General features: G+C 56.8%; 1 protein-coding gene across 2 annotated transcripts; it reads right to left on the bottom strand.

The window, feature by feature from the left end:
- Window positions 1–4,459: 4,459 nt before the first annotated feature.
- On the bottom strand, window positions 4,460–27,448 carry Cep170b (centrosomal protein 170B). Of its 2 annotated transcripts, none has more exons than XM_042261257.2 (18): window positions 27,317–27,448; window positions 20,567–20,656; window positions 19,702–19,780; window positions 19,196–19,254; window positions 17,929–18,067; window positions 15,806–15,910; window positions 15,256–15,729; window positions 14,070–14,782; window positions 13,585–13,758; window positions 13,292–13,382; window positions 11,461–13,119; window positions 9,923–10,166; window positions 7,816–7,975; window positions 7,370–7,513; window positions 7,118–7,206; window positions 6,669–6,762; window positions 6,458–6,509; window positions 4,460–6,366 (listed from the first exon to the last, which is right to left on the bottom strand). In XM_042261257.2, the coding sequence occupies exons 1-18, from the start codon at window positions 27,419–27,421 to the stop codon at window positions 6,119–6,121; spliced, it is 4,719 nt and encodes a 1,572-aa protein (XP_042117191.1). In that variant the 5' UTR covers window positions 27,422–27,448; the 3' UTR covers window positions 4,460–6,118. The 2 variants fall into 2 exon arrangements, with proteins under 2 accessions (XP_042117191.1, XP_015861998.1); XM_016006512.2 differs by having other exon boundaries at window positions 9,923–10,061.
- Window positions 27,449–27,996: the final 548 nt, after the last annotated feature.

Below are 27,996 nucleotides of genomic sequence, written 5' to 3'. Positions count from 1 at the left end.
CAGCCGCTCAGACCCAACCAAGTAAACACAGAGACTTATATTGCTTACAAACTGTATGGCTGTGGCAGGCTTCTTGCTAACTGTTCTTATATCTTAAATTAATCCATCTCCATAAATCTATACCTTGCCACATGGCTCGTGGCTTACTGGTACTTTACATCTTCCTTGTCCTGGCGGCGGCTGCAGGCTGTGACTCCTGCCTTCCTGTTCTTTTATTTCTCTTCTCTGTTAGTCCCACCTTTACTTCCTGCCTAGCTACGGACCAGTCAGTGTTTTATTTATTGACCGATCAGAGCAATTTGACATACAGACCATCCCCCCAGCACAGCCAAGTGCAGATCATCTCAGACACTTGCACTCAGGCCTGTGGTCCTAATCATCCTCTATGCGGACCTGCTGGGTAAAGCCACGAGGAACCCGAGAACGGGCTCCCACAGGACATACAGAACATCCCACAGTAGGTGGGATATCCCTGCTTCCTGGCTGCTGGGAGGTGAACAGTTGCCTCTGCCACAAGCTCCCACTGCTGTGGGTCCTGCTTGGCCCCCAGCCCAGAGCAATGGACCCAGCCAACCTTGACTGGGCCTTGCCTTTTCAGCAGTGCGAAGGATCAAACCCAGCATCTCGTATGGCTTGACCTTGAACCAACATGTGAGAAGCCAAGAACCAAAGCAAAACTCTCTCCCTTACACCATCGGCAGGTATCACGTCATGGTGTCAAAAGGCCATCTCAGAGGGTTTTTCAGTATTTTCATTTGTACTTTTCTTGGTTGGGTTATTGGACTCATGGGTTTATAGTTTTCATCATACTTGGAAATTATTTTGTCATTGTTTCTTTGAACATTTTTTTCTGTCATGACTTTTTCTGGAATTGGGGTTACTTAAAAGTTGGATTTCTGTTTTTTTCTTTTTTCCCAGGACAGGGTTTCTCTGTGTAGCCCTGTTTGTCCTGAAACTCACTCTATAGACCAGGCTGGCCTCAGACTCGGAGGTCTGCCCGCCTCTGCCTCCTGAGTGCTGAGATGAAAGGTGTGTGCCACCGCTGTCCTGCTTAAATTGGATTTCTTGGTGTTATCACATAAACTGTGAATGCTTTGTTGTTTTCTTCTGTGATACATTTTTGAGTGTTGTTCATGCCTTATCTACAACATATGAAACTGTTACAGTTCAAATAAAAGTTGGGGTTAAATGGCAAGGTCAGGGGCGTGAGGAAATAAATAAGAAGGCTTCATCTGGATATGAGGTACCCACGCCAACCAGAGGAAGGTCAGGGCTCCGGGAAAAACCACAAAGCAAGTTTCAGCTGGCTCCTCATGGCTCCCTTCCTGGGGAGCACCCAAGGGCACTGCTCTCTTCTAGCAAACTTCTCAGTTTATGGGTCTTTACATCTTTATATACATTATTATATGCTTTTCTGCATCTAATGCATCTAACTGCAACACAGTGAATTGTGGGTAAGGAGGGCTTCTGAGATTCCAGGAAGACCACCCAGACCACACAGGAGTGGACACAGGCAGCAGAACTGGTAAACAGGCCCGTAAGTGCAGGCACCTGAGACAGCCCTCTGCTGTTGCCCCGCCCTGGCTCCATCGGCTCACCACCCACTACTGCCTAGCCCACCTGTGCCCAGCGTGAATTCTCCTTCAGAAGTGCAAAGAACCAACATGGGGGTGGCAGGGAATCCTGGAGGATAATCTTTCCATTCATAACAAAAACAGCAAAGTGTGACGCTTTCTTATGACATGCCTCCCTGCTGGGCTCACATTCACTGCATTCTGTGTGTGTGTGTGTGTGCATGCTTTTGCATGCTGGGTCATGTTACTGGGTGCTGGATTTTGCTGTATCCCTCGAATGAATACTGACTTTATCCTGCTGTGTGTGTGTGTGTGTGTGTGTGTGTGTGTGTGTGTGTGTGTGTGTGTGCTTTTGCATGCTGGGTCACTTTTGACAGCATGTTACTGGGTGCTGGATTTTGCTGTATCCCCCGAATGAATACTGACTTTATCCTGCCAAAGCTGTCCTCCTGAGACTTGTTTGTAAGCACCACTGGGGTGGTTACTAAGACGCTGGAGACCAAGGCCCGTGCCCCGTGTGCCTGTCATGAGCTCTCTTTCCTCAGTGGTGACATATGCACAGCCCCCATCCCCGCCCACTGCTGGTGTCCATAGCCTTCTGCAGTTTCTCACACAGGCGCAGGTCACGGACAATCTAGGCAGCCCAGAGCTTGCTCTCTCCCACGCTCTCCTTGCCGCCTGTGGCTGCTTTGTCCTCCATACCATGACATTTCTCTCCTCAGCGGGGTACCATGATGTCTGGGGTAACTAGCCCTTTCCATACCGTAGAGACAGCTATCAGCTCACTTGTCCCTTCAGGAGGATGACAGTCCTGCTCTGTCTGTTGTCCCACATCTGAAAGCTGCTCTGTGTGTGTGTGTGTGTGTGTGTGTGTGTGTGTGTGTGTTGGGGGTGGGGGAGTCTGTCCTGTCACCCCCATGACTCCTTGTTATGGTTTGAATCTGGACTGTCCCCTCACAGGTTCACGATTCGGCTACTTGGACCCCAGCAGGTAAGACTGTTTGCGGAGACTGTGGAGGCAGCGAGTGGGGCCTGGTCGGCAGAAGCCGGACAGTAGGGCCTTTGAGGTGACAGCTCAGCCCCGGTTCTGTCCGCTCTCTGATCTGTCAGGAACTGCCTGGAGAGCTGGCTCAGTGTTGAGGACCAGATTTAGTTAGATGGCAGCTGTAATTCCAGTTCCAGATGATCCCACGGCCCCTTCTGCTCTCCACTGGCATGCACAAGTGCACACATGAACGGAGGCAGAACACCAATACACACAGTTTTTAAACAAAGCAAACATCTGCTGCTCCCTGGCTTAGGCTGCCACCTGGTGGCAACATCTGAATTTCAGCAATGGCTTTTTATTTCCTTTTTTAAAAAATAATTATTCTTCTCTCATATATTAAATCCTGATGGGCAGTTTCCCCTCCCTCCTCTCTTCCGAGTCCCTCCCCACCTCCCCTCTCTCCCAGACCCACTCCTCCTCTGCTTCCCTTCAGAAAAGAGGAGGTCTCCTGGGGATACCAACCAAGCACAGCATGACAAGTCACAATGTGACCGGCACCTATCCTGTGGAGACCCACAGAGATTTCCTAGTGAGAGCTTACTCAGGGTCCGAGAATCTGAGTCTGCTTTACCCAGCAGGGCTGCATAAGGGGATGGATTTGACCAGGGGCGTGGTGACCAGGTGGTTGGAAGGGTCTACACAGGGTCTCCACGTGGCTGTGCAATGTGCTTTGATCTAGCAAGGGGGAGGTCTTTTGCCCTGCCCTTTGGCGTTGTTACAAAAAGCCCTTTTGAAGAGGTAGACAGGACTGTTGGGTTTTGATCCAGGTCCTCCTGAAGCTATCTTGTGTTTCTGTCTCTCTCTTCACTATCTTTCTATCTAAAAGTTTCTTATCCCTCTCTCCTCCTCATAGGAACTCCTTTAAAAGGTGGGAGCTGGCCTCCCACAATATCCTCACATTAAGGTTGGACAAGGCAACCCAGTAAGAGGAAAGGGGTCCCAAGAGGAGGCAAAAGAATCAGAGACACCCCCACTCCCACTGTTAGGGCTCCCACAAGAACACCCACAGCTACACAGCCATAACATAAATGCAGAAGACCTAGGTCAGACCCATACGGGCTCCCTTGATTGTCACTTACACTCTGTGAGAGTCACTTACTCTCAGAGGCCTCCTCCAGCAGCTGATGGGAGTAGATATAGAGACCACAGCAGCCAAGTATTAGACAGAGCTTGGGGAACCCCTCAGAAGAGGGGGAGGAAGACTTGTGGGAGCCAGAGGGGTCAAGGACACCATGAGAACATGGCCCACAGAATCGACTAAGCAGGGCTAACAGAGGTCGCAGAGACTGAAGGGGCAATCAAGGCGCCTGCCTGGGTCGGTGCCAGGTACTTTGCATACATACTGTGGTTGTTTAGCTTGGGATTTTTCAGTGGGAGAGGAAGTATCTCTGACTCTTTTGCCCGCTCTTAGGACCCTTTTCCTGTTTACTGGGTTGCCTCGCCCAACCTTGATATGAAGGTTTTTGTCTTGTTGCATCTTGTTATGTCATGTTTAGTTGACATCTCTGGGAGGCCTGCTCTTTTCTGAAGGGAAACTGAGGAGCAGTGGTTCTGCTGGAGAAGGGAGGTAGGGGGGCAACTGGGAGGAGTGGGGGCTGCAGTAGGGATTACTGTATGAATGAGTTTTTACACACACATATATGCATACACATACATACATACAGGGTCTTGTTGTGTAGCCCTGGCTGGCCTCAAACTGAGCGATCTCTGACTCCCAAGTTCTTGGCTCAAAGGCATAAGCAGAGTTGGTGTCTTGAACCCACAAAGAGATTCCTTGTGCCAAGACAACATAGCTACCCCAACACCATCCCCAGAGAGCCAAGGCGGCAGGCGCTGGTGTGCTGCCACGTGGAAGAATGATTTATTAGAACAAATTCCATGACAAATCATATAAAATAACCATTTTCTGATAGACATCCACAAGACCACCTGAGAACAATGTACAGAGATACCTTCAAGAAGCCAGGCAAGTAGGATACCAATGCCAGGTCGAAGGCTGGAGGGACGAAGGAGCTAAATGTGAGGAGGAACACCAATTTGTGCATTTAAAAAAAAATTGTACAGTGACGACCAGGGGTGGGAGGCATGGACTCTGCAGAAGGACAGCCATTTACTATGGGGAGCAGGCTGTGGGCAATGTGTGGGACATGCAGAGGGAGCAGCCAACAGGCTGGGCTGGCACCTCCTCCAGACAAATGGCAGGCTCTACACACACACGTAAACATCAGGTGGGCCAGGCAGAGGCACACAGGACCCGTGCATGAATCTCTATCATCTAAGTGTAAACAGGGAGACCCACGCTACCCCTGAGGGCTCCGGGTCTCCCGCCGTAGCTACCTCGGCCCCAGCTCCCTGTTCAGGAGCAACACCCACACATACATCAGGCAGGGCATAGCGCATACCCACGCCAGCCTGGTTGATATGGGACGCTCCCCATCCCATTCCAGCCAACGGGCTCTTTGGCTTAGTGCCTCCAGAAACACCAGCAAGGGGCAGCAGCAGGGCAGCCACACTCTGCTCACCTGGCAGGCCCCAGCCAAACAAATCCTGAGAAAGCATAACCAGTAGTGGGCCTGTCCCTGCCAGGCCCCCCCAAAGCATCAGGCCACAGGGGCCTGCTGCAGTTACCACTTTGTGCCCACAGCATCTGGGACGGCAGGGGTATACGGTTTAGATCACAAAGCCAGGAGCTTCCAAATCTCTTTTTTCTGCCACTCTGGTAAAGCACTCACCACAACCAAAGGGACTGCTAGCCCACCCAGCGACATCCAGTCCCACTGTAAGGAAGTCCAAGGTCCCTAGTAGGGAAGAACCCACTCAGGAGGACTCACTGGAGCAGTACCCAAACTCAGTGGGTTTGGCAGTTGCGTTGGCACCAAAGGCTTAGAGCCGTGGGGTTCCTGCCCCAAATACCTCCAGGAGCCACTCATCTGCCCAGGCTGACGGACTCTGCAGCAGCTCCGGCCATGGATTCAGACAGGAGCCACAAAGCAAGTAGCCTCCTTCCTGGACGGTTGGGGGACCTGCCAAGCCCATCCAGCTTCTGGGTTTGGCACTGACTAGCCCCAGGGTCAGCCCCTTTCTCTGTCTGGCCTAAGAGCACAACATAGAGACGACACAGGGCCTCTTGGGCTGGAGCTGCACCTAAGTCAGGCCTGTGGAGTCCTGCAGTGGGGCAAAACACTCTTTCCTTGAAAGCTAGGGACAAAAACAAGGGATGGAGAGGAGGTGAATATGGGGCCTCAACGGCTGGCCCTTGGCAGTGGGTACCCCAGGGGCTAGGCTAGGAGGCCTGTGAAGGTGGGGGTAGCCATGGGCTGGATGAAGTGGTTGGGGTGCTGGCTGAGGAGGGGCCTGGGAGGCACCCGTCCATGGGGTTATGGCACATGTGGGGTTTTCACAGAGGACCGCCTGCAGCCAGGCAGGTGGGCTGTGGGATGATGACAGGCAGGCACAGGACACACGCATAAGAAGGCTGGCCTTGCCCATCCACAGATTAGATCAGGAACCTCTCAGCATCAGGAAGAAAGGCAGGCTCCGGGAGGCCAGGGGGCCCGCAGTTTGCCCGTTGCGGGAAGCTCCTGAGGGGCAGGGCTGGCAGCAAGGTGTCCACCGAGGCAGGTGAAGCTGAGCTCTGAGCTGCTGGCCGGACTTTCCCAAGGCCTGGCTGAGTGGGCCCTGCAGGAGCTCTGTTTCCCATGAGCAGGTCGAGGTTCACGCTAGGGTCCACGATGGCATTGATGACTGGAAGAGAGCCAAGAGTCAGGCCAGTTGAGAACCTGGCTATAAGCCCATAAGGTTGCCTTTGCCTGCCCTAGGCCTGGGCCACACCCACCTTCCAGCTGCTTCTGTACACGTCTTAGTTCCTTCAGGATCGAGCTGATCTCCTGGGAAGGACAGAGAGGAGGTAAGCTACAGTAAGAACATGCAGGGCCTCATATCCTCCGGATGGACTGGGAGCAAGACTGAGGTTATGGTCCAGACCAGCTCAGCCAAGCCCACAGGGTGGGGAGCCAGGCCCAAGGATGGGTCCTTCTGTCTCTGACCTTGTTGGATGTCTTCAGGATGGGCACTTCATTCTCAGCATTGATCCTGGCCTCTAGGTCCTCCCATGCCCGGCCTGTGTTCTGGAAGAGGATCCTGGGAAGGGAGCAGGGACAAGGGCAGTGACAGAGAGACATGGAATGGGACCTTCGCAGACCTCTCTCTTGCCATAGTGAAGCTGATGCCATCCCTTTCTGGAGTTAAGAGGGAAACTAAGCCCAGAACAGGAACTCGACTAGCTGCCTGACGCTCCAGCTAGGAACAACTCCGGCTGGGGCAGCTGGGATCAAGACGAGGGCTGGAGAGAGGAGGAGGGCCAACCTCAGGGAGCAGTGTAGGCATGAGGAACTCGCTACCCACACACGGCCTACCAGGCTGCACATTCGGATACTGATGCTAGGCCCAGCACATGTAACCCTGTTGGCACTACACCCAGGGGCTGCCTACTTACTTCATCTTCTCAGCAAGATGCTCTGTGTTTTCACGAATGGCATGTGACAGCTGGGACACCGGGTTTAGCATCAGATTATCAAAGATCACCTGGAGGGACCTGGGCATTAGTATGCTTGCAGACCACCCCCCACCCCCCCACCCCTGCCCCCAGCTAGCTGGCCTCCATCTTACAACCCAGACACACTGTCCAAGGCATTCCCCGACCCTCAGCTACACAGTGTGTGTGTGTGGGGGGGGGGGGGCACCGTGCCTCCTCACGGTTCCGAGGCCTTGTTTTATTGGCCAGGGCATCCTCACGGCTGTCGTTCATGTTCTGATCCAAGTTGTGAGAGTTCATGGAGCCAGGTGGCACCTTCTGGAAATTGAGGCTGGCCTCTGGAATGCGCTGTACCAGCTGCGGAGAACAGAGCCAGGCAGCATTGGCTTGCCTGATGCAGACAGGCACCAGGGGTGGAGAGAGCCTCCAAGGCTCCAAATGGACCAGGGCTAAACCAAGCCCCAAGCCCCATCGGCCCAAGATTCCTCCCAACACCCACGCCCTTGAAGTAGAAAGCTAAGCTTGAGGACAAGTTCCCACATCACAAACCCTCAGGGACTCTGTAGGGAGCCCTCAAATTAAGAACACAAGGTGAGACCTCTACCCTGGAGGATGAACACCCTCCCCAGCGTGGTGCACCTGAGAAGTTGGGGACTCACCTCTTCACGGGCTGAGATGGTCGAGGCAGGGGTGCTGGGCATATTCCCGAGAGACGGGCTGCGAGTGGGTCCTGGGGAGCCCAGCGAATCCCCATCTCCCGCCACATCATGAATCTCCCTGGCCAGGATGGCCACATCCTTTACTAGTGTCTGGCTCAGCCTGTGGCCAACAGGAAAAAATGAGCTCTGCTAGGGGTCCTCTGGGGTGGTAGGGACCCACAAACCTCCCACGCACACTGAGTTAGGGGAGCACAACTCCACTGTCTGAGGCAGTGCTGGGTAAAGGCCTGGCCCGGGGTTTGTGGCCTGTAGGGGCTGGGCCTGGGGCAGGCTCCAGAAAGAAGAGTGAGAAGGAATCCTCCAGACCGTCTCTTCTCCCTGCACACTAAACCTAGACACAGTGGCTGCTGGGCCCCCCGGCATGGATACAACCCAACCACAGAGTGTGTGGGTACCACCTTGGCAAGCAGGCAAATGGAGGCAGGGGAGGTGTGGGGATGGAGACCACCATAGCTACCATACGGGGCTCCTGATTTCAAGGGTTAGAGTTGGGTAAAGGGACCTTGTGGCTCTTCCAATATGGCTGAGAACTCAGTTCTGATTCACACCATGGGGGAACACGTATCTATCTCTGTGCTGACAAGGGTCCTGGGCTTGTCCCAGTGAGGTCCCAGTGAGGGCGGCCAGAAGACAGAGGACCAAGGAGGCAGCAGCAATTCCCTGACTTTGTTGCCTTGAGGCCCCGGTTAGGTCTACCCAAGCTCCTAAGCACATGGCTGAACCCCTTTTTAGGGAGGTCCCACAGCCTGTCTCTTGCCTTATAGGTTCTTTTGTTTTTGTTTTGTTTTGTTTTTGGAGACAGGGTTTCTCTGTGTAGCTTTGCGCCTTTCCTGGATCTCGCTCTGTAGACCAGGCTGGCCTTGAACTTGCAGAGATCCGCCTGCCTCTGCCTCCCTAGTGCTGGGATTAAAGGCGTGCGCCACCATTGTCCGGACTACCTTAAAGGTTCTTGGGGCTCATTACCACCACGGTCCACCCACTTGAACCCTTACCACCAGACTCAGGTTACCCTATGGCTATCCTCAGGGGTCTACCTAGGACCTGCACCGTAGCCAGCGATCTGGTCTCAGCTGCCCCAGGGCCATTACTACACTTGTCCCTCTCCAGAAGGTCCCTCATGGTCCCCCGACAGGGCTGTCTGGGCCCGTCATTGGTCCCATGGTTCTGAAATCAAGAGGACACAGAAGCAGGCCCCTGACTGGACGACACCCAACTTCCAAGGGCTCCGCCACTTCCCCCAGTGGTCCCACTCTTAGTTCCTTTCTGTAAGAGGCTCACTGCGCCCGTCTCCTGGGCCCAGCCTGAGAATCCCACAGGACCATGTCTGCCTCGTCGTGTTCCTCCTTACACTAGGCTGAGACCCGGGGAGCCCGTCCCTCTGCTTCTCGCCCGAAGGCCGTGCATCCCCACAGGCCACGCTGCTTCTCAGGAGGCCTCTCTTCTTCAACCCATCTCTCTTACCCTGTCCCCTAGATGACCTCATTCCAGCAACTGGGTCCCCACCCCCACGCGGCCACTCTCCTGAGAGCCATCTGCTTCTGGTCACCTTCTCAGTGCCTCAGAAGCTCTCAAGTTCAGCATCTTCAACAAAACCCCCAGATGTCCACATAGGTCCTGGGGGTCCTCTACCTTTCAGAGCCCGGCCACCAGGGCACTGGCCATAGCTCAACTAGATTCACCCCTGCACTCCCCTCCCCAGAACACACCCAGAGAAGACCGTGTAAGTTTATTTAGAATAAAAACTGTGGTCACACTAGCTACTTGAACTCAAAGTTCCCTACCCTCCTAGACAAACATTCACCCATCCACCTACCCATTCATCTATCCAAGAATCTACTTACCTACTGAGCCATCCCCTAGGGACCAATCCATCCATCCCTGAACCCACTCATTCACTTTTATCAACCCATTTATCACTCATTTGTCCACCTACCCAGCCATCCACTTGTCTATCCACCACCCACCAAACACTCTCCACACCTACTGAGGGTCAGGAGCCCAGGTGAGCACTCAGCCAAGGGGAAGAACCCACGGCCTGATCACTCACCTAGCAATCTCTGCGATCTCCGCTGTCTGCACAATGAAGCCGTAAGGGTCAGGCTCTTCCTCATCGTCGTCTGTGTCCCGGGGGCCGGGGGCCTGGGAACGAGCCCGGGCAGAGCTGCTGGCCCTTGGGGTCTGTGTGGCTGTTGAGGCATGGGAGCGTGTGTGTTTAGGGGAGCTGTGGTGGGACCCATACTCCTCCTCGGAGGTGGACGTGTAATCCGAACCCTGCTGCCGCCGCCGTGTGCCTTGAGTGAGTGGGTTGGTTTCAGAAGCGAGAACAGAACAGAGAACACTCAGTGCATCAGTAGCCCCAGGGCCCCTCAGGAGGAGGGCCCTGTGCTGAAGGACAAGATGCATCACAGTTGTCCCCAGACCCCCCCCCCCCCCCGCCCCCAGCAGAAGCACCACCAGCTCAGAGGACATGCAGAGCCAGGGACTGGGCACTCCTGGGGCCGGTGCAACATCCAGGGGGGTGGGAGGGGTCAGAGGAGTAGATGCTGTGCCTGTGAGCTGCTCCCTGGGCGCCAGGAAAGGGTGCTGGGCAGAGAACGGGGTAAGCCGCACACAAGGACCAGCTATGGTCCTACACAGCTGGCTCACACCGGTGGGTGAGGCCAGGCGCCCACAGCCTGCATCAGACTCATATCCTCAGGTATGGCTGCCGGGTAGGATCATAGGCTCCTGGCTTAGGGCTGCTGTGAGCCCCAAGCAGCTCCGACAGCAAACCCTTTGGATGAGGGGTGGATGGGCTGCATGCTAAGCAGTGTTGGCAGGTCAGGACAGCAGTTTCTGCCAAATAAAGTCCTCAGTCAAGGCAGCCACGGTGTCCCTTCCCAGTGGGCCCAGCAGGCAGGGGTCTATGAGAAGATGCTGGGGGGCAGAGGGGGTAAGTGGAGTCAGCCAGGAACAGCAAGGCCAAGGGGTGGGGCTGTGGCACCTTGGCTCAAACCAATCCACTCAATCCACTGGGCCCTGGCACAGCTCCCCGGGTCGGCTGGGACAGAGGCTATACTGACTGGGCCCAGCCATCCCAGGAATGGGGCCAGCTCCAGCTTCTGCAGCAGTCTGTCTGTCCCTTCTTACTGTACACACACAGCTCAGGGCATGGAGCAGCGGTCACTGCTCGTGTGGACTGACACAACCCTCTCAGGACAGGGGCTCTGTGGGCATTCAAGGGTGTCAGAAAGGCTCCCCTTAGATAGATACCCTTCCCTGGGATTCACAGCCACAGCAGCACAGGGGACAGAGAACTTGGGGAGCCCTCCTCGGGTTCCCAGGTGGGCAGCTTGGGCCCCTACAGTCATTACAAGTGCTAGCCTCGGGATACCAAGGGTGGCAGTGCCAACCTCAAGGTCCAGGCACCGAGACCCCTGGGGTGAGGGGAGGCACCCTGGGGAGGGTCTTCTGCCACACAGGCACCATGAGCACATCTGGCCAGTGTACACGTGTGTGCAGGTCCACAACACATTTACCCAGGGGCTCGGCTGCTGCCGGCCATCCTTCCCCGCCACCGCCCCACTACCGTCACCCCACACTCACTGGAAGAGTATCTGGCACTGCCCGGGCGGGCCCTGCTGAAGGGCTGGCGGGGGCCCGTGCTGGCGGCGGCGGCAGCAGCCGCCTTCCTGGCAGCAGCCCGGGCCTCGGCCATGGTGGGCTTGCGGTTGGTGCTGTAGAGTTCAGCACTGCGGCCCGAGAAGCCAGTGCGGGCCGGGGCTGTCTCAGAATCGCTGGGTCCCGTGAAGGAGCCTGCCCGCTTCCGGGGCATGGCCAGGATGTCCAAGCGTGTCAGTTTCTTGGCCTGCTCAGGGGCTGGTCGATTTGCTGGCTCGGGGTTGGCTGTGGTCCCCCGCTCGGCATCCATGGCCTCGGTGTCCGAGGCATCCCCCAAACGGGCCCGCCTGAGTCGGGAGGCCCTGGTGGGCCTCGGGGTGGACAGGCTGTTGGAGCGGGTCAGTGCTTGCTGCACCTTCTGAGCGGTGGTGGAACTGGCAGCCGGGGAGGGTGGAGGGGCCACTGGCTTCCGGCGGGGCCCTTGTCGACCTGTCCCAGTGGCCTCAGGGGTCTCATGGTTAGAATTGGGCAGGTGGGCAAGGCCAGAGCCCCGTTCCTCTTCAGGCCAGTCCAGGGACCCTCGAGACCCATGGCCACGCCGCATAGCCAGGCGCCTTGATGGCTCTCCATGACCCAAGTCTGCAGGGCCCGGAGGGCGGTGCTGTTTCTCTGACAGTCGGTCCCGGGCACTGCCCTGGGTAGCACCCCCTGGGTCTGGAACTGCCGGTGGGGACAGCAGGCTCTCCTTCTGTGGCCCTGGAGTCTGGGGGGTCGTTGGGCTGGGTCCATTCTTGCCACTGAGCAAGCTAATGGTGCTGGCCGTGTCCACATCTGAATCCCCAGACAGGGAGTCCTCGGGAGGCCTGGGGGTGCTGCCCCCCTCACATTCATCTGCAGACTTGGAGCGTAGTCGGGCCTCCAGGGCTGCCAGGGCTGTCTCAGTCTCCTTCAAGATCAGGTGGGTGTCCTGCGTGTGGAAGTCCATGCGAGAGGCCCGCGCTGCAGCCAAGTCTTGTAGGAGTGGGTGACTAGAAATGTGAGGGAGCTTGCCAGGTGCTGGGGGGCCACTGCTTGGCTCCTTGGTGAAGCTCTCTTGCCGGGCAAAGGCCAGGGCCTCCTTGGGTGGAGCCGTGTCAGGCTCTGGGGACCGACCACCGCGTAGCTGGATCACCATCCTCCCATTGGCACTGACGTAGAGGCCATCCCTTGCTGAAGGGCTGGTCTGGACCACACGTCCCGGGCCATCCACCTCTCCAGGAGCCACAGACGATTTCTTGGGGAAGGTGGCCTCCCCATTCTGATCACCAATGAAGAAAGAGGTGGGGGCTAGCTCCCCAGGGGCTCTTGGTGAGCGCCGACCCCTGGCCCACGCTAGCTCCTCCTGCTGTTCTGGGCCTGGTTCTGGGCCACGGCCGCCATCTGATCCGCTGGCATCACTGAGGCTATCAGGGTCCAGATCTTCCTGCCCTATAAGGCGACTAGCCTGCTCACTGCCCAGCTCTGGTGGCCCTGGGCCACTCCGCCTGGCAGCTTCAAGGCCTGCAGGGCTGTCAGCCCTGTCACTGGGCAACTGAGGGAGCAGTCGCCGCGTGCGCACAGGCAGGGCCCCCTCAGGCTCTCCAGTTCTTCGCCCAGGACCGTCCTCTGCAAAGCACAAGGCCAATGCGGTTAGAGTGGCCACAGGCCTGCGGGTCCCGCGTGCACACAGAGCCCCAACCCTCTTCCAGGCACAGGCCGAGGCAGACTGTCTACAGTCAGGCTCTGAGGCCCTCTCGGTAGGGCCCCCAACCCTGACAGCAACTCCGGGCTCACATACCTGCCAAGGCAGCGTCTGAGTAGCTGTCAGCCAGGCTAGCCCATCGGGAAACCCACTTCTGACCTCCAGGGGAGCCTGGGACCAAGAGGCTCTGCAGAGAGAGGGACAGGAAGATAGACCTACAGCAAGGGGGGCGCACGCCCCCCTCCCAGAGCCGCCAGGAGGGCCCGTGTGACCCCGGCCACCACCAACTGCTCCGCCTCATCAGTGTATCAGGACTCAGTCCCAGCCAGGTCTGCAGCTACGGCCTCTGCTCCCGTGACTGCCCTTGGGGAGGCTGGCCGGCCTCGTACCTGCTGCTCCATCTGGGGGGCCACGCCTGGTGCTCGGGAAGCGAACTCTTGCAGCAGAGCCATCCGCTGGGCCACACCTCCATCACTGGGTTCGTCTCTGTCACCTCTGATGACTGGGCGGAAGGTAGCCGAGGACACCCTAGAGAGTTCAGGGGACTCAAATACCCCAAAAACCTGCCGAAAGGAGACAGGACCAAGGGTCAGAGGTGCCTGGATCTCTACTCCCACCCAGATGTGGCCCCAACTATTCAGCTGGGCAGGGTGGGTGGGAAACAAGCCCTACACTGACAAGGTAGGAGGCGGGGGGGGGGGGGGGGGGGGACACTTCCCTCCTCCCTCCTCCCTCCTCCGAGTCCTCTTGACCAGCTGGACTAGACACATGACTTGATAGGGGGCCACCATCTGTTCCCCCAACGTGACCGTCAGCCCTGGAGTCCCCTCCCGCCCCACTGCCTGCACGAGGGACGTCTGGCCCTACGCCACACCTGGTCGATCATCTTCCGGGCCTCCTCGACTTCTCTGTCTTGCGCCTCCGTCTCAATGGTGTAGGTGCCCGCATCGCTAAGGCTGTCCTCCTCCTCCTGCCTACGTGCCTTGCTCAGCTGGGGGTCAGTGGGGGGCGGTGGTGTGGTTGAGGGGGTCACGGGGCTGGCCCCACGGGGTGTCAGGGGGGCAGGCAGCACTGGAGGTGTCTTTTCGGGGACGGGCCTGGTGGCTGGGGAGCTGTCCCGCATACACTGGGCCATAAAGTCCTGGGCCAGGCGGGAGCGGCGCCCCACACTGCCAAAGGGGCGTGTGGGGGCACGGGGGATGGGGGAAGTGTTGCCCAGCCGCTCCTCCGTCTTCTCTCTCTTGAGCGAGCTGGCTCTCTGGGGTCCCGAGCTGCTCCCTGCCGCACGGACCGTGACACCCGGACGCTCCCTGTCGGCAGTCCCGGTGCCCCGGCGCTTGTCAGCCTTGGGGTCCACGGGTGGGGTGTGTGTAAAGGACTGTGAACGTTTCTTGCGGGGCGTATCCTCGTCGAAGAACTCGATGACAAAGGCCTGCTGGTTGTGCAGCAGCTCCTGGGGGTCCCTCTTGATCTGTCTCTGCAGCCGCACCTGCTCCCCACTGGCTTCTGTTGGGGCTCCAGACACCGAAGCAGCCTTGGCCAAGGGGTCCTCCGAGTCGCTCTGTGTGCCATCCTCGTGCTTGTGGCCTGAGGGAACCCGTATTCGTCAGCACACAGTGAGCAGCGTCAGGGAGCCTCACTACCCCACGCCCACGGGGAAGGAAGTTCTGTACCACTGGGGACCGAGCATGTGTGGCTCAGTGACGCAGAACACACCAGACACTGCCCCCGAGACCAGGCAGGCGGTGCTTGGCCAATTCACTGGGAAAGGAAAATCAGCTAAACCACCTGGGCCCTCACTGATACGGTCAATGTGTGGGGACAGGCAGACATGGACCGCCTGCTAGCTTAAGAACTTGCCTAGCCAGGCAGCGGTGGTGCAAGCCTTTAATCCCAGAACTTGGGAGGCAGAGACAGGCGGATCTCTGAGTTCGAGGCCAGCCTGGTCTACAGAGCGAGTTCCAGGACAGCCAGGGCTGCATACACAGAGAAACTCTGTCTAAAACAAACAAACAAACAAACAAAAAAAAAGAAGTTGCCAGGTGCCCGCAGGTCCTTACCCTTCAGAGTCCGGGTGTGGATAGGGAGATCGCTTTTGGTGCTCTGACGGTCATCCCCTGGGCCATCCCGGCGCAGCAGGCTCGGGTCATTCTGCACCAGCCAGTCGGCCACCTTGGTTTCGGCTGAGACCATCTCCACAGGAGTGGCCTCCTTGCTGGGGGGCCGCCGCTGGCGCAGTGAGAACTTGGTGATGTGGTCTTTGATCTTCACCTTGCCTGGGCTGCAGTCATCAAACTCAATGGTGAAGGAGGCGTGGCTCTGTACCACAGGGGCCGTCCCACCACCGCTGGCCTCCTGGTCTTTTGTGGGCACTTCCTGTGTTGGCACCTCAGGGAGCTGTGGGGGCTGTGGGGCTTCCTTCGTGGGGATCTCGAAGTAGCTGGGCTCCCGTCTGAATGAGTAGTCCGGCGGCTCAGCAGGAGCGCGGCAGCTGTCTAGTTCACCATCTTGCTGGGCCAGGCCCTTGGGACGCTCTGCAGGGAGGGGTACTCAGGCCAGGCCTTTCAAAAGCCCCCCTCCAGCCCCGTCACAGCCTGGTCCCCGACTCACCTGGGTAGGGCTCCTCCTGGTGCCGGTCTTCAGGTGGTGTGGCACTGTCATCCTCACCCCACCAGGAGGGCTGCCCATACAGGGGTGTGCGGTAGGCCACTGCCTCTGGAGGGGAGAGTTCGGAACTCAGGTTGCTATGGCCTCCAGCAGGACGATCTGGAACAGGGCCAGTCTGTGGACCAGGCCCTAGTCCCACCTCCCAGCGGGGACCTGAAGCTCCTCAAGCCCCTGGCCAGCTGTTGACCACTCTGGGCCTGTTTCCACATCTGTGGGCAAAGATGACCACTAGCCCTGCCTGGCCTCTCATCCTAGGACACTGAGTCCTGGGGCAAGGAGGAGCACCCTCGGCCTTACAGTATACAGGGCAACAAGAGTCCACAAACAAGGGTCAGCCTCTTCTAAGATTCTAGAAACGGCTCTGCCACAATGGTTCTGGGGCTGAGGGCCACCACGGTCTGAGTAGACAATGTGACAGTTTGGTGAGTTTATTTTAACGTTTGGATCTCTGTCTAGAAGTTAACACTCTACCTCCCATGCATCTAGGTTTTCAGGTCCTATTTGGACAAGAGCAGAGTCCAGTGCCCCCGGGCAGGGTGTTGGCTCTGATGTACAAACAGCTCTGTCCCCGATAAGCCCTTTCCATTTCTGCGGGGTCCAACAGCCAGGTTACTGGCCCAGATGCTCACACAGCAGGCAGCAAGAGGGTCTGAAGGCTGGGTTACCTGCCAGTCAGCAAGCGTCCCTGTAGAACGGAGGCTAACCCTTGGTATTGTGTGCATGTCTCCTGCTGCCCAAGGGACTCTACTCTTTACAAAATTACCATATATTCCTTAAACAAATGATGGGTTTCATTACGTTGTTCCCCTGTGGTATACCATATACACTGATCTTTTTTTTTTAGACAGGGTTTCTCTGCGCAGTTTTAGAACCTGTCCTGGCTGGCCTCGAACTCACAGAGATCCGCCTGGCTCTGCTCCCGAGTGCTGGGACTAAAGGCATGCGCCACCACCGCCCGGCTCACATACACTATCTTATTCCACCATCTACTCCCCTCTCCTGTTGCCGCCCTGGCCACTGGCCCAAGGACCTCATTCTTTGCCCAGAGCTGTACGCAGGGGCCCTTGAGGCAGCATGCGTCTGTCACTGCGTAGTACTCTCTAAGCGGTTGGCTCCAGGCCTATCTTGGGTCTCCCAAAGTGCTGTGTCTGCTCTGCAGGACTGAGAAACTCACTTGCCCAGCTGGCTGCACCTGCTGTAACCTCGGGGACCGCTCCGAGCCACTGTCACAGCTGTGTATACTCACAGCCTGGACACTGACAGGTGCTCTGAGCAGGTCAGATGACTTTCTGGAAACCTGCCCAGTTCCCAGTAGTCTTCCCAAAGACAAGCACGGGTCAGGCTTCAGAGGCAGATGGCTCACTGTGCAGGGCACACCTGCATCCCAGCCACTTGCCAGCAGTTCAGTGGGTCCATGGGCTGACCCACAGAGCACAGCAGATGCTGGTCAAGACTGGGGCAGCAAGGTGACCTCCCTGATACAGAAGAACATGAGCCTTGGTTTCCTGGGACACCTTCTTCCACCTAGAGCTTGTGCAGGCCGCCGCTGCACACCCAGGCAGGACTTACACCTGTTATCTGCTATGCCATCCCCAGGCCCACCCAGACTGACATACCACTGCCCACCTTTGCACTAGCTCCCTAAATGTATGAGCCGGTCCTTACCTTGGACTCACCTACCCACCCTGGCCCCAGTGGCCATGTGATCTGCAGAATCAGACTTTGGGCAATTTAGACCTGCCTGCCTCTGTCCTGCTGCAGACCCCAGGGTGGCCATCTGATGATCAGAGGCTCCCAGGACCTCACGAAAGTGGGCATGCCTGGGGAGGTGTGTGCAGATACACAGGACAAGCCCACGGTTAAGCAGGCCTGGGCCCTGACTACTGAGCTGTGCTGTAAATGGGAGTGCAAGCTGGGGAGAGGAGTCACACGGGAGGGGGGGGTAAAACAGGGGGAGACGGTACACAGAGGGGCAATGGGAGACAGGAAATAGAGACAGACAGGCTTGGGGTGCTCTGTAACTCGGCCCTTCCCCACCCACCCCGGTCCCCACACCCATGGCCTACCTGCTCCATGTCTTCGGTCCCCTTTCTCTGGTCTGGGCTGTGGGGACTCACAGTAGGGGGTATGCTCTGGCAGTGCCTCACCCCTCTTGGGTGCCGAGGTCTTGACACTCACCTGCAGCTGGCTGGTGTACTTCTCGTGCTGTGAACAAGCACACAGGGGAGGGTGGGGTGCCAGCCTTTTCAAACAACCCAGGCAGCCCTGCCTCTCCTCCACAAAGAACAGAAAGAATCTAAGACTAGTCCTTCTGGTGGGCAGCTGAGGGTCTAGGCCTATGGAAGACCGACCCTCTAGTTCCCAGAGCTAGTGAGAGAACTGTAGTTCACTTCTCTGGAAGGGAGAAAGCAAGCAAGGATCACAAGAGCAGAGTCTTAGAGACCACCATCCTCCAGGCCCCACCCGAAACAGGCCCTTGGCAAGGTAAGCACTCAGGGCCTAGCTACATGGCCCTAAACTTTACAAGTTCATTTGGAAAACTGGGTAAAGACAGACACACTGACACAGTTCACACCAGAGCTCAAAGCTCCACGACCCATACAAACAGGAAAACACTGGCCTGCCACAGCCCCCAGGATCCTAACTCCCTGGATGAGACTCCGACTGATGGGACCTTAGCAGTCTCAAAGACACCAACCCAGAGGACATACCAGTGGCCTCCATTTACACCCTACTTCCTGTCCCCTCTTGGTGGCCTGACTAGGTCCTTCCTTGTGTCCTCCCCTGGGTGGGTCCAGGGCCCCAGGAAGGAGTGCGGTCTGGCTTTCTGCCCTGCTTGGCCCACCGGTAGTACACTCTCCTCCCAGTGGAGCCTGGCCTCCTGTTAGGTGATCCCAGTGCCCCACCTACATCCTTTGCTTCCCAGCTCACATGCTGGGCTATCTCCTGAGCCAAGACTCTCCCATTCCCTTCCTGACTTACAAGGTCCAAGGCCATAGTTGTAGGGCTCAAAAAGCCCCATCTGTTCCAGTAGGCCAACCACTCAGCCTCACCTTCACGTCCCCTCCTCAGCTGTCCCTACCAACTGTTGCTATATAAGCCTGAGGGTAATGACTACTTCTCACCTGCTGGACCGGGCCATCCAGCAGGACAGGCCAAGCAGCACTGATTCACGGCACCTGCAGCCAGCAGAGGGTGGCTCAGGAGCCTGGGGAATGTGTCTGGGAAACAGACCAAAGCAGGAGCGGAGAACAGCAGGCTATGGGTCCGAGCCCTCACAGCCAGCTCTGCAAAGCGGGGTTTTCCTAGCCCGTGGGCCTGCTTGACACTAACCTTGAGCGCCTCCTCAGGAACACGGTGCTGCACACGCTCCAGCACGTACATGTTGGAATGTAGCTACAAGTTAAGGAGAACACAGAGCAGGAGGAGCAGGAAGGGCCTGTGGTTGGAGCATGGAGGCCAGCACTGTAGTCAGCGGTGAGTAGGTGGACTCAAACACTCCTGGAGGTGGGAAAAGGCCTTCTCGGGGAGCACCAATCATGCCCCACTGTACTCAAGAGCACAGGATGTCCAGGCTCTACAACTCAAGGTCCAAGCAGGACTCTGGGTCCCAAAGGGTGCCGGCTTGTTCCTCAGCCCCTCTGTGGCCTCAAGCTGAGCATGCAGACAAGCAGGAGCTAGAGTCTTACAGAATGCCCCAGCAGCAGAGGAAGTCCAGCCTCAGGTAACCTCTAAGCCTGAGAGCCTCAGCAGTGGTTAAGAAATCCCCTAATCTGCTCTAAGTCAGCAGAGCAACTGTGGGGGCCTGGGGCCTGAGGGAGCAAAGTAGAGAAGGATATCATAGCCAAAGCGGATGACATCATTGAGCTTCAGTGTGATGTACTTCTGGTCTGGGATGCGCACATCATTCACAAATGTCTAAGGAAGAAAGGGGAAGAGGAGGCCTAAGCAGACCCTCCTTGCCTTCCTGCATTCCTGGCTCACTATCCTAGGAGAAGTTGAGCAGACCTTTCAGGTAGCAGAGCCTGCAGGGCCCAGGTGGAGTCCTGATTGGGACTGGGCCAGATGACCCAGGGGGCCTCCAAAGCCCAGTGGGTGGCAGGGAAGGCCTACTTGTCACAGAGCCCCTGTAGGAAGGACTACATTATCTGAAGGGTGGACCAGGGAGGAGGGGCGTGGAAGGTGATGTCCAGCCTTGGTCCCGGGTTCACGCTGTATAGGCAAGGCACACTGGGGTGGCTGTGGGACAGGTCCTGCTCAGGACCGCACAGGTCTGTTTTCTGATTGAAACAGTGTTCTGGGATGGACCACGTCTAACGAACGTAGAGTGACATGTCTACACTGGACAAACACATGAAGTCCCAGAGAGGCCATCGCTGTCCTTCTCCCCATGTCCAGCTCCTCACACCCAAATCCTCCCTCCTTCCCTGGTCACATTCAGTGAACAAGAGAAAAGGGCACACACTCCCCTTCTCAGGTTGGGCTGGGCACATCTCACTGCTTTTGTGTGTGTGTGTGTGTGTGTGTGTGTGTGTGTGTGTGTGTGTGTGTGTCTTTCCTAGCTTTGTACTTCCCTATTTGCACAGAGCTCTGGCCTGTATATCTGATGAACAGGGGCTCTGGACGGGTCCCTGGAGTGGAGGGAGCCAGAGGCAGGTACAATCAGGGCTGGGGTGGGGCCAAGCAAGAGCCCAGTACACTCACCCCATTGAGACTGCCCAGGTCCTTCACCCAGTGCTCATCACGGTCCTGGTCGTAGTTGATGACGGCATGCTGCTTGTCCACGCTACGGGACTGGAGGGAACAGACAGTGGTCCTCAGGTGCCCCATCCCATGCTGTCAATGCTATTATAATACCAACACCCATGGGCCTCAAGTCCCCGCGCCCCCCCTCCCCCACAGTGTGCAGTCAAAACTACCCAGCTGCCGCAGCAAGGCAGAGAGCTGTGCAAGACACCAGGGCCACTCCGTCCTCTGCCTCCCCAGCCTCTCCTTCCATTAGCATCCTCCCCAGCACCCTGGGCAAAGCACTGGCTCCTAGGTCAGTGTGGGAGGGCATGGGAACCCTATGGTCATCTGAAACAGGCTGTTCCCTCCCACGGGCAGGCAGGGGAGGCCAGCCCACAGGAGCAACCAAACCTGCGTGATGGGCACACACGGAGGCCAGCCCACAGGAGCAACCAAACCTGCGTGATGGGCACACACGGAGGCCACAGGAGCAACCAAACCTGCGTGATGGGCACACACGGAGGCCAGCCCACAGGAGCAACCAAACCTGTGTGATGGGCACACACGGAGGCCAGCAGTGCTCACTTGTCTTTTGGTTCCCCCACCCAGCTTCCACTGGCCACCCCAGCAGGGCTTGTGGCTCTAATTTCAACATACATGTGGTACTTCTACTCCAAGTTGGTCTTACCTTTCCTGACCACCAACCTGTCCAGGACCCTTCCCAAGTTAGTCCCCCAGCTCTTCACATGGCTGAGGCCCAGATTCTACCCCCAGGATGTAGACGGGAACAGGGTCATGCTACTTGCTTAGGCACTGTCCGTGTGGGTCCACGTCACCCTGTCTACGAGGCTGACGATCTCAGCACCCAGCACCAGTGCTCATCTCCATCCCCATGCCACATATGACCCACACTGCTGGCCACGGTGGTGTCTGGCTGGCCCCCTTTCCTGCCCCGAGGAGCTCAGCCTAAGAGAGGACGGTAGAATCAGTCAACTCAGGGAAGCCACTGAGCTCAGATGAAGCATATATGACCCAGGCAGTGACTCCCCAAAAACAAGGTCCACCTCCAGAGCACACTGGTGAGAGCCTTTGGTGCCAGAGAGCCCCACAGCTGACAGAGGGTATCAGGGTGTGGGTTCTCAGCTCAGAAGTCAGGGCACGGGCCCCTCCAGATGCTTACTCAGGGCCTCTCAAGCTGCCCATCACTACAACCCAGCCCCTCTTCTTTCCAGGTACCATCACCCTGCTCTGCCCCCAAGAATAATTAATCCATTCAGGGTGAGCATGCCTCCAGCAGAGACTAGGGAGAAGAGGGACACGGGCTCTGGCCCAGCCCACCTCTACTGCTAGCCATCCAGCTTGGCAGAGGAGACTATTTCCAGCCTCAGAGGAGATACAAGGGGAGGTTCTAAGGACAGGACTGCAGCTGAGTGGCCTCCAGGGAGCCCTCAGCAGAGCCCCTTTGCCTCACAGCCACTGACCCTGGGGAATAAGCACTCTGCAGCCCAAGGTGGCTGGCTTGTCCATGATGATGGGCTGCAGTGAGGCAGGTTCTGGGGGGTGAGAATGGGTCACACCTCATCCTGTCAGGATCCTCAGTCCTTTCTGGGAGTGGGTGGGATACAAGGATGATATAATGGGAGGGCAGTGTCTAGGGGTGGTCATCCTTTAGCTACCTCCTTCAGCATAGCCCATATTCCTGCTAGGGACATATGAGTTAAGATTCCACCTGCTCAATGTCTCCCTGGGATTTCCCCAGGCCTGTTCCTGGTCCAGCTCACCTGTTCTCAAAGCTACAGGTCTCGACAGAATGTGTTGTCGACTTTGAGCTGGCCAGCTTTATCCCCAAGGGCCATCTTGGTCCAGTCCAAATTCCTTGTCTACAGCTGCACCCGCAGATGCCTCCTTCTTTCTCTGGCCCTGCATGGCACAGGTCAAGGGCCAGGCCAGATAACCCTGTGCACAGGCCAGCACCTCTCAGTCCCTAGCAGACACAAACACTCTTGGGGCAAGAGACCAGTTGCTTCAGGGAAGCTCAGCCTCAGGGCCAACATCCAGAAGGCACAGGGATGTAGGTGTGGTCCAAGACAGCCCTAGGCTCTGCAGACCTGACAGGGTGGGTGGGAAGGTAGCGCTTCAGGCTGACCCTTCCAGGCTGGAGAGCTTCTTGCCTCAAGCTTCCCATGCGCTGAACCTGATGACCTCCTTCACTCTGGACAGCCCCGGGCACTTCAGCCCTTTGTACCCTCCAGGATGCTTCCAGGAATGCCCACCCAGCATGCCCCTGGCATTCCTAGGGGGGTACTCTGCTGGCCTCTGCATTCAGATTTCAGTCTACATCCAAAACATGGTCTCCCCCCATTTTGGCCTGACAGTCCTTGCCCATTACTGAGTAACTTCCTGAGACCCTGGGCTTGCATATCCAGAGCCCCAAAGCCATGGAGGCCTCTTCACACCCCCCTTTCCCTGCCAGGCTAGCCTGGCTCTAGTCACATCACATCCCCACCTGGCCTGGGTTCCAGCCCTCATGATGCCATCCACCCAGGACCTTCCTCCCTTGCGTCCACCCTTTTCCTCCCACAGTATTACTCTACTCTGACCTAGTTCCAAAACCTCTGACTTGACACAGGATTCCCACGAGCCCCACTCATGGTAGGTTTGGAAGCCCACCAACTCCTAGGACTGTCCCTCCTGACAAGGCCCTCTCAGGGAGGGTAGGAATGTAGCTGCCTCCTTGCCACCCCCAGCCAGAAATCTTCCAACACCAACACCTAGGGCCAGTAGTTAAAGTTCACCTAGCCACACCCACATGCTCAGAAGCTAGAAGCCAGCCCAGCCAGATGTAGCTCTGGGCCAGCACTCAGGGCTGGCCTCAGAGAGTGGACAATCACAGGCATTTGAAGTGGCCAGAAGAGCACCAAACACATACTAAAGGAGAGGTTAATGGCCTGGGCTTACTTAAAATGTTAAAATGATAGGTTTATAAAGTTCATGCCTGGCACCCTCCATGGGAAGAGCCCTGTCCTGGCTGTGCTGACCCTAGCAGTGGCCACACCCGACCTCTGGGCATGCCTTCCTGCCAGCTCATCTCCAGTACAACCAGAGCAGAGCCATAGGTACCCACAGCAGCTGGCTGGACTTGCTTTGTGCACAAGGCCTCTGAGGCTGCTTGGCTCTGGGATGTGCTTTCTGGGTTAGGGTGTCACACATAACCAAAGAGAGCCAAAGAACAGACTAGGTGGAGGCAGAAGCCAGGTCTCCATCAGCTAACAGCAGACACACATACACACATATGCCATACATAACACATACAAAAAAAAGCCACCTGCCTGCAGATACCTCAAATATGTACGCATGTGTATGCATGTGTTCACATTTGCATGACACAGCATGTGGCTAATGGGTGCTGGCTCTGTGCCAGGCAGGTCTGCACTGGGAATACCGTGCTGAACAAACAGTAGGCCCTGGAGAGCACAGCCCCAAGGTTCCTCTGGCCCCTCTGCCAGACTTCATCCATAGTCTCAGCTATGGCCCTGCTGAGGCTGCTCGCCTCCCCTAGCTGCCCCTCTGTCCTCAGTGGACCTTGCAGCTCGTTATGCAGAGGTCCTTCCTACACAACCCTGCGACCCCTCCCTCCTCACTGCCCTTCAGTCATGCAGATGTGTCTGGCCAGTCCTCGGCCCTCCGATCCCACCCACAGTAGCATCTTCTCACATTTCCCCCCACACAGGGATTGAAGCAGGTGTATTGCCGTGGCTGGCCAAGGGTGGAGGAGCAGACACCAGACAGAAGGACCCACAGGGAGGGAGACTCTCCAAGAGCTGAAGTGAACAGGAGGAGCTGCCTGGGGGAGGTGGGGGGCAATGGCGGTGACAGGGAGAAATGGAGAGCACGAATAGGAAGGTGGACGGCGAATCGGACCCTGAAGAGTAAGGGATGGTGTAGGGTGGGGCGGGAGAACGCTGGAGGCTCCCAGTGCAGGGTCAGGGAACCGAGGGCAATGGTGGGTGTGGTCCCCGGCAGAGATGGAGATAGAGGGGACAGACGATGACAAGCCTAGGCTACTTGAAAGGTCCCAGAGCTGGGTCAGGGAGGGTCCAAATGATATGTAACTCCTCTGGCCACCAGGCAGCTGAGAGGGTGAGAGGAAGGGGTGGCCTGGACAAGGGCCAGCTGGGCAGGGCGGGGGCAAGGCCTGCTGCAGTGCTGGATGGTTCAGCCTCTCTGTACTAATTCTATTCCTGCATGACCTCCCAAACTTCGGCGTCTGCATGTAAAAGAGACACACTCTGCCAGGCGGTGGTGGTGGTGCATGCCTTTAATCCCAGCACTCGGGAGGCAGAGCTAGGCAGATCTTTGTGAGTTCAAGGCCAACCTGGTCTACAGAGCGAGATCCAGGACAGGAACCAAAGCCACACAGAGAAACCCTGTCACAAAAAACCAAAAAACCAAAAAAAAAAAAAAAAAAAAAAAAAAAGAGAGACACCCCTTCCATAAATAATCACATTCCTCAGGGGTAAGGAGGGCAGAGATGCAGGGCCACCAGACCAGGGGCTGCCCAGCATGGTCCTGTTAGAGCTCCACCACTGACAAGCCCAGAAACTAAGAACCTGACCCCAAACCTGCTCTGTGTACTGTGACCCCGAGGAGGAGACCTGGTGCAGGGGTAAGGCCAGGTCCAAGTAGGAAGCAGTGCCTACTTGGGTCCCCAAGAACACTCCAGCTCCTCTCATAGGCCCCAAAGTGTTGCCTGTTCCATGGAGCCATCCTGGTGACCCTGGGGAAGATAGCATTGCCAAGGCCATGAGGAAGCACCCAGCCAGCTAGGGCTGTGGGTACGAGGCTGAGAGCACAGCCTGCAGCTCCACCTGCTCCACAGTCTTTACACTTTCAAATGATGAAGAACCATCCAGAGCTAGTTCAGGCTTCGGGAAACCAATGTCCATAAATAAATAAGCGTCGCGGTGTTCTTCCACAGTCTCTGCACTCTCTCGTGCTACGTAAACAAGGCCACACTGCATGGCAGAAACTGCATGACCCACACAGCACTTTGCAGGACAGATCTGACTCCTCTCCCCCTGCAGAGTCAAGAGGGCTATACAGGGAACCTAGGAGTCTCCCAGCAGGAGGAGCAGCTGACATTTTTGTTAAGTTGAAGCTCACCAGACATCATCTGGGGAAAAGCCACAATATCCAGACCCATTCTAGCCTGTGGAGTGATATAATACCTTAGACTGTGGAATTTGTAAATGATAGAAACTTACTGTTGATGGTGCTAAGGGATGGGTATCCATGATCAAGGTGCCAAAGACAGGCAACTTCACAGACAGCACCTTCTGGCTGGGTCCTCACGTGGTGGACAAGTTGCCTCGGGCATCTTTTGAAGGACCCTGTCCTGGCTTTTTGTCAACTTGACGCAAGGTGGAGTCAAATGGGGTGGGGGTGGGGGCTCACTTGAGAAAACGCGTCTACCAGATTGCCTGCATGCAAGTCTGGGGCATCTGAATGACTGCTAATTGACAGGGGAAGGCCCAGCCCACTGTGGATAGCACCTCCCTTGCACAGGCGGTCTTGAGTACTAAAGTGGGCTGAGCAGGCCATGAGGAGCAAGGCAGTAAGCAGTGTCCCTCCACCGCCCCTACTTCAGCAGTTCCTGCCCCTGGGTTACTTCCTTTCGTGACACAGTATAAGCTGTAAGGTGAACTAAATCCTGTCCTCCCCAAGTTGCCTTTGGTCATAGTGTTTATCACAACAACAGAAACCTAAGACAGACCTTAATCCCACGCCTGAGGACCCTTATGTCCCCACCTCTTAATATCACACCACTAGGGACCAGCTCCAACATCATCTCTCAGAAAGCAGCAACGGCGCTGGGCTGTGCTAGCCTTGGGCAGGTGCATCAAGACTCGCTGTCCGGCTGTCTGTGCTCAGTTCAAGCTCAGCCCACTCTTGGGAACCTCACATACCCTAGGAGTGTGCGGGGTGGCCATGCCGTACATGAAAACTTAAGTACAAGACCCATCTAGGTGCCAACACTCCCGAGGCACTAGGCAGCTGCTCTGTACCTGAGCAGACCCCCTAGCTGGACCAGATGAGCCCAACAGGACATTCATTTCCTTCTCAGAGTCCCATGACAGGACATGGAGCCCAGAGGCTTGAGGCTAGGACCCCATGCTCTATGCTGGGGTGGGAGCAGTTCAGACCTGCAGGGAGTCCATTGTACGCCCAAACCAGGATGGACCTTGCAGGCCAGCACACCATCCCACCCTTTGTTCCCCAGCTAGATGCACAAGCCCCAAGAAACCCAACTCAGGCTCTGAAAGCCAGGTGGCCCAGGGAGGGGACCTATGCTGTCAGGGCACATGAAGAAGTCATCAGCACTATCCACCATCTGGACACATTTGGGAACAAGACCTCCAGGACCGCCCTCGGGCTACCCTTATAGTGTAGCAACAAGGACACAATGACCCACCTCCAGTACCCTCTAAGATGCTCCCTCAGCACCATCTGCACGGGATACCCTCTCACCCTCCCTGGACCCCGGCACTGAGCACATTCTTGTCAGAAACAGGTCTGACACAAAGGAGCAAACGCCCAGGTCTGTGAACACTCACTCACACCCCTGCTCGTGCCCACCTGTGGGTCTAGGGCCCAGGCAGTGAGGGGTCTCTTCCTGGCTTTGATGTCCCTGAACCACCTTCCCAAACGGAAGAAGCCCCCACTCACCTGCAACATGAGCTCACACTCATCACGCCCCACGAAGATGAGCTCACGTGGGAGCCGGTGGCGGGTACCACTGCTGCTCACCAGGAACCATGATGTGACGCTCATCTTGGCACTGAGGAGGCCTGCCTGGCCCTGCAGAGAAAGAGCCAACAGTGGGGCCCCCCAGCCTGGACTTTGGTCCCCTGGATATGCCCAAAGCCAGCTTGAGAAATAGCTCCCAGGTAGTACCCAGCATGGCCCACGGAGGTCTCCAGGACATACCAGAGGGTCTGCTTCCCCCAGCAGGCCACTCTGCAAATCCTGGGGCAAGAAAGAAGTCCTCGGAGCACAGGACTGGCTCCATCTACAGGGCCCAGTCCAACATGAAAACCCAAGCCTTATTCAAACACAGGAAATTAGCTTCAAGAGCAGAGCATGAACCCCAGCATGGGTCTGGGCAGTGGCTCTGTGCTGGTACTGTTACCAAACTGGTTATGGTCTTGGCTGGTTCAAGAGGGCAGTCCAGAGCTCCTGAGTCCCAGTGCATCACAATCTAGCTCATACTGTGAAGAATAAGTACAGTGGCTGGGGTGTGGCTCAGTGGCATAGCCCCTCCCAGTGGGTGCCTGGCCCTGGATTTGAACCCTTGTACCTTAAAACACGGACACACACACAGACACAGACAGACAGATGCACACACA

The sequence above is a fragment of the Peromyscus maniculatus genome, chromosome 14, assembly GCF_049852395.1.
Source record: "Peromyscus maniculatus bairdii isolate BWxNUB_F1_BW_parent chromosome 14, HU_Pman_BW_mat_3.1, whole genome shotgun sequence".
NCBI classification, from domain to species: Eukaryota; Metazoa; Chordata; class Mammalia; order Rodentia; family Cricetidae; genus Peromyscus; species Peromyscus maniculatus.
The sequence above is the reverse complement of the archived record's forward strand: the minus strand, read 5'-3'. Positions and strand labels throughout refer to the sequence as shown.